The 18,023-nt window shown below is 33.5% G+C and overlaps 1 protein-coding gene across 1 annotated transcript in view; it reads right to left on the bottom strand.

Moving 5' to 3' along the window:
• Positions 1–18,023, bottom strand: part of LOC107677925 (STE20/SPS1-related proline-alanine-rich protein kinase) — a 71,433-nt gene that overhangs the window by 2,050 nt on the left and 51,360 nt on the right. The window contains exons 15-17 of the mRNA XM_016472993.1: positions 11,308–11,360; positions 8,394–8,462; positions 5,835–5,899 (exon numbers count right to left, since the gene is read on the bottom strand). Of these exons, the coding sequence (XP_016328479.1) occupies positions 5,835–5,899; positions 8,394–8,462; positions 11,308–11,360 (187 nt within the window). The remainder of the gene's footprint in view (positions 1–5,834; positions 5,900–8,393; positions 8,463–11,307; positions 11,361–18,023) is intronic.

Raw genomic sequence — 18,023 nt, 5'->3', positions numbered from 1 at the left:
GATCTTTTTTATGCTCAAACAGCAACATTACAGACTAACTAAAGCTGAAAAAGTGAAAAAGCATAATAGGACCCCTTTAAGCTTTTTCAGCACCGGTGGCATAATGTAGGTTACTACAGATAATAATTTGACTTTTAGCAATAATTAAAATAATAGAATTAAAAAAATATATATAATATAATAAATATATGATATAATTTAAATTACCACATGCAATAATAAGGCTTTTGTAAAATAAATAAATACAAAATAAAAACTAAATAAATAATAAAAATAAAATTAAATAAAAAATATAATAAAATAACAAACATAATGTGGCATAATGTAGATTACAACAGCCAATAATTTCACTATTAGTAAAACTAAAACCACATAAATATAATAATAAAATATCTAATTAAAACCATTTCCAAATTACAATAATACTAAAAATAATAATAATAATAATAATAAATACAAAATTATACAAGGTAATCTACATTACCAAGGCAATAATTTGACTAATTATAAATAAAAACAATAAGTACAAAAAATAAAATAAAATAAAATCTTGGCTATAGCAAGTATGAAACATTATACACACTGGCATGAGACTAGCTGTACTAACTACAGCTCTAAAACATAGTGGATAATTAATTATTATGTATATTTACATTAACGATTTTTATTAAATTAATATTCATTTATAAATATAATTTATAAAATTTAATTATAATTATTTAAATTATTTAATTATAATTAATTAATAAAAAGTATTGCATTTTAAAATAGTTCTGATTATTAAAAAATATTTTATGTAATAAAATAATTATGTACAACTGCTGTGCAGTTGTATGCCTAATACAGTTGCTTCATTTTTGAAGCAGCATGCTGATGGCAAACTCAAATAAAATCATGTGAATCAAGTAAAGTGTTTCAGATCCGTCATATATGAGCTTCCAAACAGCAAGGCAGCTCACTAGGTTTTGCAATGCATCATCATAATGCTAGTAAGCCCGGTAACGTTCACACAATATGAAGAAGGATACCAGAAAAAGACACTTTACCTGGTTCAAATTCATCAGCAACACATAACCAGATGTTCATCCACTTAGAAAAGTAGTTTCACCTCAGAAAGCACTATTTAGGCAACTTTACAGCTCATATAATAAATGGGTTTTTACTGAATAATTCATGCAAGTGCTTTAACAACAACAGCAGCTTCGCATTTGCGCTTTTAAACCCTTCACAATGCTGGTACACATTTACTTACCATTTCAAGTGCATACTAAAAATAAAATAATAAAAAATAAACATAAATAAATAAATACCCCAAGGTACTTGATAATCAATATTATGCCACAAATTCTGTCAATACAGTTTAACCTGCATTGAATCTAGATCACTCTCCATATATTTTATGTGCATACTAAAATAAAAAATATAAACAAACAAACAATAGGTACTTGGTAATAAACAGTATGCCACAAATTCTGCCAATAGAGTTCAACTTGCACTGAATCTAGATCGCTGCCCTTACATTTTATGTGCATACAAAAATACAAAAAAATTAAAATAATAAATAAACAAACAAACAAAGGTAATCAACATCATGTCACAAATTGTATGCATGCGCATAGTAAATTAAAATAGAATAATATATAAATAAATGAATGAATAAAAAAATAAATAAACCCAAGGTACTTCGTAATCAACATTATGCCACAAATTCTGTCAGCAGAGTTTAACTTGCACTGAACCTGAACTATTCCTCTAATGGTTACTATTCGTTTACAGTACTTCACATTTTGACTTAACTTCCAAAAACTAATATCTAAGAGACTTCAAAAAGGGAGGTTAAGGGATGAAAGGCAAAAGAAAACATGAAAGAGTAATGAAATGGTGGTCTGTCTTTGACAGGTGTCTAATGACGGAGCGGCGCTGGGCAGAGAGCAGATCATCTTATCGCAGGTAACAGCAGCCCGAGTGTCTGGAGGAAATCGACCGCCTGTCCGTATTCTCTGGAGGAGACACAGAAACTATCAGCCGCTCAGGGTCAGACGACTGATCTTAGACAGAGGTGTGTGTGTATTTATATGTTAGTGAGCGTCTGCTCTCTCTGAAAAACACTGCAGTGAAATACGGGCTTGAGTTCACGCTCCTGCTAAATAAGAGGGACTGTGACCCTTAGAAAGGTCTGACCATAAAACTCCTCACTGACGTAACTCACATTTCTCCTGAGTGAAGCATTATGAATTACTCAGAGAGGAAGGAAGTACTTCTTCTTCTGCTGTGTGTGTGTGCTTACACACGCAGAAAACACTCTGATGGACACACACTGTAGACACTGGTAAAATAAAAGTGATATTTGGAAATATTTAGCTTAATATGCATAGTCAACTGTAAGACTGCTATGATAGAAACATCCAGATATGTATTTTTATCTTCTACAGGAAGGATAACACGTAATAAATAAAATGTAAAATATACAATTTTTTTATGTAAAAACATTTCATTGAAAAAAAAAATTACTAAATTAAAATAAAAAATAAAAATGTAATTTTTAATTTTAATAATATTAAATTATTTAATTTTTTTTATTATTTTAAAAATATTATTTGTATAAAAATTGTTAATTATATTTACATTTGTTTATCTCTATATATACAGTATATACACAATTAAAAATAAAATAAAATAAAAACATAACACATTAAAAATAATATAATTAAATATAGATAGAAACAAAACTTTGAAATTAAAAAAACTAAAATTAAAAAATAGTAATGTAATTAAAAATGCAAAATATATTTAATTTAAAAATAATAATTTCATTTAAAATATAATTTTTTAAATATTGTTTTATTATTTTTTAGTGCAGTAACTTCTTATCTATAAAGCAATAAATCGTCGGCTGTACTTTCTGCCTAATAATGCCCTTCTGCTGTGATTATACTGAAAACACAGCATTAGCACAGCCTTTTGCACCTAATAGCTGAAGTGAGCTATTAGCAGGCTCATGCTATAAGAAAACACCAACATTAGTGCGACTAAAATCACTAATTTAGTTATCAAACTAAAAATGTGTGGCTTATTCACAAACTATATTGGTTTGTTTGGAGGAAACAAGACCAACTTTTGTTTGCATGAGACAACATCACTTTCACAAGCCCTTGCAATGCACCATCCTCATTGAAATCAATGTATTTCCAGCACCAGCTTTAATGTGTATAACCTGTTACACTCAAGCCACAGAGCCTGCATGTGTGCACACAGCAACCACAAACACAAGTCTTCTTCACGGTTCAATATCCAAGCAGCCAATATCCAAGTTGCACACAGTGTAGTCAGGAGTGACATTAGTAAATGAGATATTCCACACACACGCCACGGTCTACGTTCCTGTTACACGTGCACATTTCTCAGAGTTGTTTTCTAATCATGATGTGAAGTTCTCTCCAGGGACGCTCAAGCTGAAATTAAACAATAAAACTCCACACTTCATAATGCGATTTTCGAAACACTCCAGGTGCGACTGAGAAATGCATTCTGGGAGCTTTGTGGAGGGTCGGAGGGTGAAGTTAAGGGTAAGAGCTGGCAGATGCTGTAGAAATAGCTCTCTGCGAAAGGCCGCAGCAGAATGAGCCGCCTGCTAACGCACAGATGTTGTTTACCGCCAACTCATCTAACGGAGTGATTAAACACAGCCGTCGCCGCCGTATTGCCCAGTCCACCGGGACCTGCCCTTAACGGTTAGCGTTTTCTAGGAATGGTTCATCTAAAAATGAAAATTTTGTAAAAATAATGTGAAGTTTTAGATAAAGTCCTTTTCAAACTGTGTGGGAGTGTGTGTGTGTGTGTGTGTGTGTGTGTGTGTGTGTGCACATTTTATGGAGGACTGTTTACTGATCCTGGGAGAGTAACGTTAGACTAAAATGCCGGCAGTTCTGACTCACGTAAGTACGTTTTCATTTAAAGGATTTGCCACTGATGATTCAAACGCGAGTTTTGGGCAGTAGAGTAGCACTTGTTGTTTCTCATTTCTCTGATCACAAATGCAGTTATTAGTTAACTAAAACCATAAAAAAATTGTTAACTGAAAATGTAAAAATAACTTACTTTTAATTAAAAAACAAAAAAAACACTTTTTTCAGCTAATTACTAAGGCAACACTTCTCATTTTCATTTACTTTAATGAACTAAATAAACTAAAACTAATAAATGAACATTAATAAAATATAGACACATTTAAAAAACATTTAGAATAGAAAATAGAAAAAAACTATCTAAATCAATACATTAACAAAAACTATAATAGATAAGCTACAGTAGTCAACATTTGAAGTGGATCAAAACCTTTCATCAAAGTTGTCCTAAAACCAAAACAAAACCCATTCTTGTCTTAGGACAACTTTGATAAACTTTTTTGATCCACTTCAAATGTTGACTACTGTAAATCAATTATACTAAAGTATCTTTGCAACAGGTATTTTTTTATGCTTTATCCTTTACATGTAATAACCTAAAACACTGTCTAACACTTGATGGCTGCTCTGTCAATTCCTCGTCATCAGTTAGGAACCTAGGTGTGCTATTTGATAGCAATCTCTCCTTTGAAAACCATGTTTCTAGCATTTGTAAAACCACATTCTTCCATCTTAAAAATATATCTAAATTACGACCTATGCTCTCAATGTCAAATGCTTAAATGTTAATTCATGCGTTCATGACCTCAAGGTTACATTATTGTAATGCTTTATTGGGAGGGTTTTTTTGTATATATAATACAATTGTTTTTTTTGTATATATTGTTTATTTGTGTATAACTTATAAAGCCCTGAATGGTTTAGCTCCTCAGTACTTGAGCGAGCTCATAACGCATTATTGTCCTTAACGTTCGCTGCGATCTCAAAATTCTGGCCATTTGATAATACCTAGAATATGAAAAAATCAACTGCGGGCAGCAGATCCTATTCCTATTTGGTGCCCAAACTCTGGAACAATCTACCTAGTGTTGTTCGGGAGGCAGACACACTCTAGACGAACCCTAGAGACAGATCCCCTGTGAAGACCTCGATGACCATCGGCACAAGACCACGGGAACCAGACGAGTCCTCTGCTCAATCTGACGTGCGTTGCAGCCTAGAATTAAACCACGCCATGCTAGTTTCGTCTGGCCAGAGGAGAACTGGCCCTCCGACTGAGCCTGGTTTCTCCCAAGGCTTTTTTTTCTGTCATCGATGGAGTTTTGGTTCCTTGCCACTGTCGCCTTTGGCTTGCTTAGTTGGGGACACAATTTCTTGCAACATTTTTGACTTGAGTGCACAGATACTATTGGAAGAGAACTGAACTGAGCTGGACGATGACATCACTGAATCAACAATGAACTGACTTTAACTGATAAACTGACTGTTTTCTATTGTCCTCTTGCATTATCAGCACTCGTTTTTGCTGTTTAACACTGTAAAGCTGCTTTGACACAATCAGTATTGTATAAAGCACTATATAAATAAAGGTGACTTGACTTATATATATACAGTATATATACACACACACACACACACACACACACACACACACATATATATATATATAAACTGTAGGAGTATCTCATTGATACTAAGAAAATTTAAAATCCAGTTGTTCATAATTGGATTTTGAAAATAACTTTATAGAGATTGCACCCACAAAGAGCAATTTCTAGCCAATGAAATACAAAGAGCATAACCAGAAAATGTATATGTATATTTTACAGTTAATTTCCATTACTTTTCCAGGCCATGATATTCCCAGCTTTTCCTGAATCATGGGAATCCTGCAAGATTCTCTGTGACATTTAGCATCCGAATACTCACCAACTTAAAGGTCAATACTTTATAGGTAATTGGGTCTTCTACAATCTTCTGAAGGTTAGCAGCCACTGGGAAAACACATGTAGAAAAAGATACTGACATTAGAACTGTGTGATAGAACTAAACAAATGATATGTGGATATGCAGTATCTCAGTATTCATGTATTTGCTCTGAAATGGCTTGAAGCAGGGGTCTCGAACTCAAATTACCTTGAGGGCCACTAGGCAAATTGTGTGTAGCCATGAATTTTAACTACATGCATTAATTGGTGCAGTTATGGCGTTACTGATGCATGGACAGCTCTTTTCAGAGCTGAGCTACTCATCTTATCTGTATACCTAGCATATTGCTCTGAATGTTTAGTGAACTAATGACCCCTGTAAATGTTTCCCTTTTCAATTTTCTCCTTGCAGATGAAGCCGGTATGAGCTCCATTAAAAGGCCAGAAACATCACGAGTTGCTGTGATGTTATGGTCAGAAGTCATTCAAATATTTATTAATATCTGTAATTCATATTTATATACTATTATTATATTAAAATATTAAAATAATAAAATGTTTATTCATTAAAAAAATTACAATCAAAATTATTTTAAAAAATATTGTATAAAGCACTATATAAATAAAGGTGACTTGACTTGATTTGATGAAACATATCTATTCGAATATGATCTCAGCAGACTATTCATGACAACGGTGAAAGCATTATCCTATCCAATATAACGGGATCCAATTAAAAGTGGATTAAAGCGGCGTCTATCAGCACTATCTGTCTCTAATCCTCCACAAAGAGTGAAATGCAAAAGGCCGGGGGAATATGAACAGATACTTCTACAGGATCCTGTGGTCTAATGCGTTCCCTTCTTCATCTATATGGGTTTAGTGAAAATGCTCGGTGACATTTTAATTCGGGTATTCATGTACCTGCCAGAAATTCCCACTTATGTCATTTTTTTTTTACGCATTAAAAGGCATCATTAAACACTCTTCTAATATTCTCTCAGGTTTGTCGTGTGCTCAGAGTAATCAATAAGGAATTATGTAATGAAAATTAATTACACTGTCAAAGACGTGATTTCAGCAAATAATAAATGAATGGCTGTGTGGGACCTGAGGGACGTACGGCGTGCATATTCAATGCACAATGATCAAAACAAACAGCATCGTACAAAAACAAATCACTTTTTGTTCCTGACAAACTGAAGGACTTTCCGTGTCTTTTCCAGTTTTTCGTAACTGGATTTGCAAAAAAAAAAAAAAGTCACAATGGCCTCAATTACATTGTTTACTAAACTACAAGTTTATTGAAGTTAACTAAAACTAAAACCACTATTTAGTATTAAAATAACTAATACTGAAATAAAAAATAATAAAAACTATCTAGAACTACATATAAAAAAACACAACAAAATTACTAAAACCAAAATTCAAATAAAAAATGAAAATTCAATTAAAATTAAAATGAAATATTATAAAATCCAGTTATTCGTAACTGATTAAAAAAAGCCTCAACTGTATTGAACAAGTCAGATCTATTTTATTTCAAGTAGCATTTCCTTGAAAGAAAATAAATGTTAAATGAAATATAAAAAAAACTTTTTATTTTAGATAGCTGCCAACTTGACTTGATATACTAAAACAGAAATAAAATAATACTCATCTTATCTGTATACCTAGCATATTGCTCTGAATGTTTAGTGAACTAATGACCCCTGGAAATGTTTCCCTTTTCAATTTTCTCCTTGCAGATGAAGCCGGTATGAGCTCCATTAAAAGGCCAGAAACATCACGAGTTGCTGTGATGTTATGGTCAGAAGTCATTCAAATATTTATTAATATCTGTAATTCATATTTATATACTATTATTATATTAAAATATTAAAATAATAAAATGTTTATTCATTAAAAAAATTACAATCAAAATTATTTTAAAAAATAAAAAATAAAATTAACCTAACAGTAGAGCATGCCGTATGGCAAGATTATGGGTTCGATTCCCAGGAAAATGCATGAAGTAATCACATGTCTACCTTCAATGCCATGAAAATCACTTTAGCTAAAAGTGTCTGCCAAATGCATAAACGTAAATGCAGTATTTAGGGACTAAAATGCACAGCAATCAATTCAAACTTATGGTTTTTGTAAATAAAAGCATTGCATTTCAGTCATACAGGCACAATAAAGTTGCTGCACTGAGACTGTAACTGATATTACAGGGTTTCTAGAAATATGGAAATAACATTGACTGTACCTTCTGAGCACACTGCAAAAAAACTGATGCTCTTTCTTAGTATTTTTTTCTTGTTTTCCAATACAAATGTCTAAAGATTCTTTCTCAGAAAACAAGACTTCATATCTTCATTTTGCATGTCAAGTAAAGCATCTTGATTTAAGAATGTATATGCAACATTTCAAGCCATAACTACGAATTTAAGATTGTTTTGCTCTGATTCAAGGCCTTTTAAGACCTTAATTTTTGGAACGGCAAATTAAGACTTCTTAAGACCTTTTTAAGACCGGGCAGTGTATTGGAGTTTAACATAATGCACATGCAACTGACCCACAACAACATCATGGCCATTGACCAGACCAGCAGAGAAGAGCTCCTGAGAAACTCCATCAGCAGTGTCTGAGGAGAAAAAACACAGATGCACAGCATGATATTACAGCAAGAAACCCGAGAGAACACAAAGTTAAAAGCATGTTCTGGCAAACCCACGCACACAAACATCAACAAACAAGTCGCAATGGCCTCGATTGAACGGAACACGTCAGATCTCGAGCTGGGCAGTGTGACGAGATGTAGCAAGCAATGATCGAAAGAAAGCAAAGTTTAGTGTTTTATGGTTTACAGCTTTTGCCACTTTAAAATATAATCAACTGATGCGCAGTCAAACTTCAAATGTGTCAGAATCAGAATCTAGAGTTGGAACAAAGAGTTTTATGATTTGCATTTGAACTTTTAAAGAAAATGTTAAATAATGTGTGACTTATTTATTTGTTATAAATAACCTAAATAATTTGTGGTTGCCAATAACAAGAGAACGTGATAGATAGATAGATAGATAGATAGATAGATAGATAGATAGATAGATAGATAGATAGATAGATTCACAGAGAGAGAGAGAAAGAGAGATCTGCACACATGCAGAGCTCATTATGAGTCAGAGTGTGAACTGAAGGAATGCTGGGATATTTCTCATGCTGGGCGTCTCTTAAGGTTTCTCTATTGCTAATGCTGCCTTCAAGTCACTCCAAAAAGATCATTTTTATTAGACGCAATGAACACCAGCACAATGTCATAATTACCAGTAGGAAACTGGATTTTCTCTGAGCTCCGGCTTACCGAGCTGGAGTCGTTTCGGCACGGCAGAATTACATTTCTATTAATCATAGTCAGTTTTCAGCGTGTACAGTGACTGCACATTTAGTTCATGGGAGATTCTTCTGGGTTTCATCTATTTTAAAACATGGAATAAAAATCTGATAACAGTCTTCATCAAACTTCAACTGGAGTTTGGTATGATATGCAATGAAAATGACATTTAAATTTTTGGAGAATGCAATAAGCTGCCTAGCACTTAATTAATTTTATAAAAACAAAATAAAATAGATTGTTTCTTAAAGGTGGGGTAAGTGATTTCTGGTAGCAATACTGATATTTCAAATCACCAAAACAAACACGCCCCTACCCCAAAAGGGTCTCACCCCCACACATACGTACGCAACCCAGGCAACGATTAGTTCTGTGAAACAAAGCAAAACCAATGTTACACCGTGTCTACATCAGACACGAGCGGCACGGCGCGACAGAAGACTATAGAACTCATTATAATCAGTGATGCTGTCTACACTGGATGCGGTGCGGCGTGACACGACACGACAAATCCCTGACAGAAAACTGCTGCGTTCTATTTATGACGTACTGACACAAATTTCAAATGATTTTCAACGGTCGCTTTGTCGCGTCCAGCTGTTGCGGCACGAGACACGGTGTTACTCACCTATCGAGAAGAAACAAAGCAACCTCGGCGTCCGATCGCAGGCCTTCCGGTCCTTGAGTTCTCTCCAGCGCTGGAAAGCTGATCCGATATTTACATGGGTCCTACTTCTTGCCTTATCATAGTGATGTTACGTTCAACACCGAAGCTTTGAAGCTTGTATCAAAAAAACAACACATTTCACATTGAAGCTCTGTATCGCAGCTTGATTCGTTTTGAGAAAAGCATGTGATCTATGATGTCCGAAGCTTCATTCACCTGAAAACCACGTGACTGCTTCAGTATCTGGTTCAAACGAAGCGAACCTCAGCGTGTTTCCTTTACATTATGTTACATTATAATGTGTTAGCACTGTTTTTTTTTTTTATCGTAATTTATATATTGACCTCAAAAATGAACTTTGGCCATAAAATAGCAGTATAAGGACTGAGGCAGAGTTAAAATAAACAGATAATAGATTTAATTTATGACACAAATTAATGACTTTGACAATGACAATTATTTATATAAAATATAATAAAACAAAGAATCAGTTGTTGAACCACATGTGAAACCATTCCGATACAATTGTGTTGAAAGCTTCGCTGGTTCAGAACGCTTCACTTCGCCATCACTACCTTATCGTAAGCCTTCTTTTGTTCCGCAGACGTTTTCCTCTTTTTTTTTTTTTTATCCGCCATCTCTATTTTTCTGTCGCTCATCTCGGCTAATGTCCGTCCTGTGCACTAAGCGCTCTCTCCTCTGCATCATGAGTAGACACGCCCCTTACTGCTGATTGGCTACAAGTTTGTTTTGGTACTCGGCCCGACTCTGTATTGTAAAGCGTTTTTGAAAAAAGACATACCCCACCTTTAATTTTCAATCTGGTACCATGGCAAAGATGTGCTTCCCTTTCCTTTATTCCCAAAAATACTTGATTTAATGATTATGACAGCAGTACTGGGGACAGATTTTTTTTTTTTTATTGCTATTTTGTACACATAAATACCAAATGAACCGCAATCATTTGAATTACTTTTCCCTAATTTTTGAGAATGTTGAAAGATTAAATTTGCATAAAAATCAGGGAAATTGTACCTTGCACTTTTTCTAAGTCCTTAAAGCTATTATAATATATCCTTCAAAAACAGAATGACTGGTTAAAAACAAACAAATAAATCTATTAATCTAGCTGGATTACAACCAAACATGCCTTTGCCTACACTTCCCATCATTCCATGTGGTTGCACTAGAACAAGAATATATACATAAAGCATGCAAACCTAATGCCCATCCTTTACTTTTCATTTTGTTGCACTAGCGCTAACAAAGCTTCAAAAGTCTGTCAGGAAGTGAAAAAGAAATTGTGCCCATTTTATTCTGACCAAAATCACGTCGTGATGTTTCCCGGCCTCGTAAGTGGGAATTTCCCGGGAGGATTTGAAGGCAGCATAACACTACGACTGCGGCTGATGTATGATGAGGTGCACTGACCTTGCCCTGGAGTGAATTCAAACCGTATGTCATTCAGCTCCTTCCTTGAGTTCCTGAGGGAAAGACGGAGAGAGAGAGAGGAGATATCTGTGGTGAGAAATGGGCGTCCACCTGTCCGTCTGACTGTAAGAAAGCCAAGTGAGATCACAGCCATCTGTGCTGTTTCACTGAGCGTGTTTGCCGAGCCTGAAGTACACACACACACACACACAGATACGAGCCTCAGCGGAGTCCTGTCCTCAGAGCTCTCCATATAATCATTTCGGAAGAAAATTTGACAGTGCCAGTAAGCAAGCAATCAGTGCCATGTTTTGTAAACCAGCGAGCTGCTTCTGTGATTAAAGGGGTTTGGAGGAGAGATCGTTTTACACAAGCATTAAGGTGGGCTTTTAGAGGGAGTGCTGTGTTCATTTGAGTCAGTTTAATGAAGGAAGTCTTCACTGTACTGTAGGTGATCTGCAGTTAAACGGCATTTCATATCACTAATGGATCTTTCATCATTTATAATGTTTTTTCTCCATTTCGGAGATTAATGTGGTCACTATGAACTGTTGCTGTATGGAAAAGAGTTGTACTGCAATGGAGGACTAGGAGTGAAATGAAGGAATAATTATCAATTTTACATAAAAAGGAAATAAATTCTTCATTTTTGTAAATGGAAAAATTAATAAACATTTAAAACTGCATATTTAATTTGTTTTAAAATGTAATTAAATATAAATAAATCAATAAATCTATTACATTTAAAAATACATTGACATTTAAAACTATTTCATTCACGTTTTAAAATGTAATTAAATAAATGAAATGAATAAATAGTTCTTACATTTAAAAAAAAAAGAACATTTAAAACTGTCTATTTACTTCGTTGTAAAGTAAAATAATAAATTCATTCATTCACAAATTGACTTTTAAACATCTCTATTTAATTCACATTTTAAAATGTAGTTAAATTAATAATTTTTTTACATTTAAAAATAAATCAGCATTTAAAACTGTCTATTCAATTTATGTTTTAAAATATTGTTTAAAACATAATAAATAAATATATAAAAAAAAATAATAATAAAATTTAAAACTATTTAATTTATGTTTTAAAATATTGTTTAAAACATAATAAATAAATAAATATATTTTTTTAAAATAAAATAACATTTAAAACTGTCTATTTAATTTGTGTTTTAAATGTAGTTAAGTATATGGACCATAAATAGTGTCAAAAAACTATATACAAAACCTAACCAAAAACAACTGTTATATTATATGCATTACACACATCAGTGTGATATGAAATGTTTTGCTTTTAAATTTTCAAAAAATGATACTCTGTATCACTGACATCATTACTACTAAAGATGTGATGCCAAATGAAAATCTGAAAACATAATGATTATCTCCCAAAACGGGCTGAGGGACTATCTAACAGTGGGGTATAATGGTATGATGGTTCCTGGAGTGAATCTTCATGATTCATGGCTCTGGCGTTCTCAGTAAACACACCTGGAGTGCGTCTACACTCTGGTTCTTCTCACTGATGTTTATGATACAGCGAGATCTGAGCCAGACCTTCACTTTGTTCTCTCCAACATCAAACAGTCTGTTCTGCTTCAGCAACAAGGCCTGACAACCTCATAAAAGTTACGTTTGCAGAGGAAAGGAAAAGGACACAAATAATATGCACAGGCTGCAGTCATTTAAGCAGGAGAGAAGACTGAAGTCACCAGAGCTACGGGAGATGAAGCTCGTCATGCTTCACCGGGGAATGTGTCAGACAGACAGGAAGTAGGTGGACACTCTGGGTGAAAAGTGTCATGTCAAGAACACGTCTAGGTCAGATTTCATGCCATTTTAAAGCCAATTTCAGCTTGTTCTAAAAGTATGCAGCTTAATCGTGCTGCCTTCTAAGAAACCTTCTTTTAGGTTTCAGATTTATCCTTCACAAAGATGACAATCCTATAATGGACTGTGACGAGAGCTCAGTGAAAAAAATCCCCCCACAAAAAATTAGTGTAGGATTTACTTTGAAAAAATGTTTCACTCACAATCGCTAGTGCACACACACACACACACACACACATATATATATATATATATATATATATATATATATAAAGTTTATTTACAGACATTGTAATGTGACACGGTGTAAAACTTGACATAACCATTTTGATTCTGTTGCTCAACAAAATACCTGATACTGCGTTTACTGTACGCATGAATCCCGTTTCATTTTATGAAAGGTCAAGACTTCATATTAGCGAGCGGTGTGTGTGAGTCCCTTCAGCGGCTGCTCCAGAGCTCCAGCTGCGCTACTGAGCCCAGTGGACTTATTTAGCAGATTGACACTTGCATTAGCCTCATTTTCTCTAGTACTAGATTATAATGACAGCAATCATCACTGGTGTCGCTCTCCACCCCTCCGTCTCTCTCCCACTCTCAAGTAGGTCACTTAACTGATCGTCAGAGGAATGGGATCTTACTCTAGGCGAATATACCAACAGCAAATTTAAGAGGTTTCTATAGCCAATCCCACATTATGATGCACGGTGGGTTGTCAATGGCACGGTGGACCTTGAAGACTAAAAAGGATTTTAAAAAGCTAAACCATCATGCTGGCAGTGATAAATACGATATGGAGCTAATAAAAAGTAGTCTGTAGGGGTGTGAAGTAATCTCAGCAGGCAGATGAAATAAAAACCTGATTTTTTTTCTTCTGATTTTAATGATTTCTGTTGTTTTGTATATCTTCCTCCTATGCCTTGTTACACTTTTGTCATTTCATTTCAGTTTAAGGCTGATATTATCATATCAATAACATTCTACTGCTTTCTACCCACTAGCATCAGAAAATAAATAGTATCTGTTTGTGTGTGTGTGTGTGTGTGTGTGTGTGTGTGTGTGTGTGTGTGTATTAAGGTTAAAAAACTTAAATCAGTATCATTATCAAATCAGTATCATTGAGTATATGAGGATTAAACATGCGTTTACATCAGGTAATTATATACTGTTTCAGAGCAAAATTCAGAACAAAAGACAGCACTTGTCATGCTCAGTTACAAAGAGAAAAGCCTCATTATTTACATGCTAAATAGATAGATACTAACAAATAAATAGATAAATAGAAGAATTAAAACAGTAAACCATTATGTTAATTTGTTTATAATTGTTATGTTAATAATTAAATATTTATTTAATTATTGATGGAGTTGTTGCATTGCAAAGCCCATGACTGTAAAATAAATAAATACATAAACAAACAAACAAAAATAAAAAATAAGGAAATCAAAATTAATCAAATTTGCAATGGGTTTACTTCAAACATTTTGGAAAGGGTAAAATATCAGGAAATTATTTACCAGGTAACTTCTCCAATCAGACTCATCCAATCAGAATTTAGAGTTGAAATCTAATTAAAAAATAAGAAATAAGATAAAAGTAATAGAAATAACTAAAAAAGTAAATAATATAATATAATATAATAGTAACACTTCACAATAAGGTCTTATTATGCTAATTAATGCATTAACTGAGATTAAATAACTATGAGCAATTCATTTGTTACAGCACATATTATTAACTAAAATTAGCATTAACTAAAATTAACAATGAGCAATTCATTTGTTACACTACACGTATATTGTTTTTAAAATTAGTTAATAAAAATACAACTGTTCATAGTTAGTTCATGATAGCTCTGGTACATTAATAAATGTTAACATACAACTTTTGATTTCAATCATGTTTTAGTAAATCAGTGTTAATTTTGACAGCAAATTTTTATTTAGTTTTAGTCAGTCTTTTGACTAAAATGCCATTTAGTTTTAGTCATATTTTAGTCATCTGAATTGTTTTTAGTTTTAGTCGATTACATATCATAAGATTTTAGTCGACTAAATCTACAGTAAATTTAGTCGGCTAAAATCTAATGGGTTTAGTTACAGTGCATTTATTAAGCATTTCTCTAAAATTTCCAAACTTATTATATAGGTTTGATATTAAGGTTTGATATTAAGGTTTTATCATGATAGACACTGATTTAACTGCGGTGACACACAACATGCCTTTATGTTATAAATCTAGTCGGCTAAAATCTAATGGGTTTAGTTACAGTGCATTTATTAAGCATTTCTCTAAAATTTCCAAACTTATTATATAGGTTTGATATTAAGGTTTGATATTAAGGTTTTATCATGATAGACACTGATTTAACTGCGGTGACACACAACATGCCTTTATGTTAAAATTAAATAAAAACACTTCTCATAAAGAACAATAACATGGTCTTCTTTTTAATGAAATACCGATGGTTATACAGGCTAATTATGCATTCTTTATAGCAACTTGTTTACCATATTCTTCATTCTTTCAAGCAGACATATTTACTTCTATCAATAAATTTAGATTAATCTTTAGGGCTACTAAAGTTTTTCAGTCAAGAGCAGTGTGTAATTTTCTGTCTTTCTTTTGTTGCTTGATTAACATCAATGTCTCGGACAATAGCAACTAAATTAGGCTGCTGTCCCTTTAAATCCGAATGCACAGCTGCAATGGATCAATGGATGCAATGTACTGATACACGTTCTCCCCAATGTTTACGTTCACTTAAGACATAATCAACTGTGTTTACGTGAATACTCGTCAAAACGGACAATTCAGCATCATTTTGTGTGTAATTCTCCGTTCATGCGACGCGCTTTCTGTGTGTGTATGCTTCAGTGTCTGCACTCAGAAAACCCGACCGAACTGAGTTCTCTTTTGCGTCGTCAGATTTATCCATATGTCTGCTCTTCTCTTACTCCTACATATTGACATTTTTGAACGTTTATGCGACGTGCAGCAAGTGTATGTTAGCTTATGTCCCACCGGTTCATATGTACGCATCTAACCTCCGAACAACGCAGCAGATTCGTTCTGAATTAAACTCTTCCCAAATCGTCCCTCCCTAACATTTTCGTCTCGTTTTTATTCGTTGACGAAAATGTCAATAGATTTACGTCACAGTTTTTGTCATTCAAAAAGGGTTTTAGTTCGTTATCGTCTAGCTGTCGTCGGTAAAAAAAAAATGTCGTTGACGAAAATGATGTCAACTAAATGAACACTGACTTATTGTATTGAATTATTTTTCATTGTTAGTTCATGGTAACTAGTTGTTAACTAATATTAAAAATGTTGTTAATAGAATAGAATAGAATAGAATAGAATAGCTGGTTTTTATAGTTTGGTTTTTGTCCAATTTGAGACCAAATTTCAAAAAAGAAAATAAGATACAAAGAGATTCACTTTATGCTTTTAGAAAAGGTAACAAATATCCTGAAAATCAATTCCAGGGGACAAACTTTGGCTCTTGATAATAATAAAAACGTAATTTCTGACACTGCTGTCTGCAGCATCTTTAAGTGTCAAATGCAGGTTGTTGTGCTTGTGCCTCAGCGGCTGGATATTTTGATGCAGTCATCGCCAGCGGCAATGACCTGACACAGCACAGGCATCTTAGAGCCAGTTTTCTCACTGTCGTTATGTTTTGACAGTTTTCGGAGGTCAGGCTCTCGAGACAACCATGCACACATACACTCCCAAAAACACAGCGGTACTCTGCGTGAAGCGTGGCCGGCCAGCCTTCGGGCTGCTGTGATTCAGCCATTCGGTATGACCTGCTGTTGTTATCCAGCCAATCAATCCTGAGAAAGCCGCAAGGCACGGAAAGCCCTCATACTTGACACTTGTCTCCTGCTGGCTCGAGGTGATATTTTCACCCTGAGGCCAGAGGAAATCAGCACCCCGCTGCTGTTTTCTCACTTTTCTTCTCATGGGAGCCTCTGGTTCTCATCTAACTGATCTGATATCCCTCATTTCCCTCAGGAGACGTCAGCTCCACAACCACTTGACTACAAAAGACCTTAACAACCAAACAAACAGGGTGAGCTTCAAGAAAACTGGCAAGAACATGCCTGGGTTTCATTTCAGCCCCAAAATCAAAAGTTAAAAAATATGAAATTATATTTAGGTTGAAAATAAATCAATGCATTTTAGGATTAATAATATTTTCATGACAATTAAGCACATTTTCACCACAATTATTATCATCAATGCTAAATGAAACAAAAAAAATGTATTCTTTATAGCATGTTCTGCCTTTATGCTTAATTATTACAATGTTATTAAAATTACTTACAAAAAATATAATATTGAGATTTTGTGTGTGTAATTGTCTCAAAAAATAATAATATAATGTAAAAATAAATAAGTAACAATAATGTAAAATATCTTGGTAATACCTTCTTTGAAACCTTTAATGCAGTATAAAAGTATTTTTAATGCATTAATTATGACTTGTAATGCACCTTGTAATGCATTTGTATATCTCATTAATAATTATAACCACAGTTATAATATATTATAATACTTATCTATTCATTGTTACATATTTAGAAAGTATAGTGCATTAAAACAACCAAGTTCAGTTGTAACAATGAATCTGAAAATACTATAATGCATTTTAACTTTATAAAAAGATATAAATGTACATAAAATATCTTTATAAAAAGATATAAATGTACATTATGAATCTGGTAAAATACGTTTTTATCACAATGATCATCATCAGTGCAAAAAAATTAAAAAAAAGTACAAAATAAAGTGTTTACACCTAACAGCGCGTTTCACAATTTATTTCAGTTTATTTAAATTGTATTTAAATTAAAATTATTTGTGTGTGT

Source organism: Sinocyclocheilus anshuiensis, unplaced genomic scaffold (assembly GCF_001515605.1).
Source record: "Sinocyclocheilus anshuiensis isolate Anshui unplaced genomic scaffold, SAMN03320099.WGS_v1.1 scaffold164, whole genome shotgun sequence".
Classification (NCBI taxonomy): domain Eukaryota; kingdom Metazoa; phylum Chordata; class Actinopteri; order Cypriniformes; family Cyprinidae; genus Sinocyclocheilus; species Sinocyclocheilus anshuiensis.
Note: the sequence above shows the minus strand (reverse complement) of the source record. Positions and strands in the feature narration are given on the sequence as shown.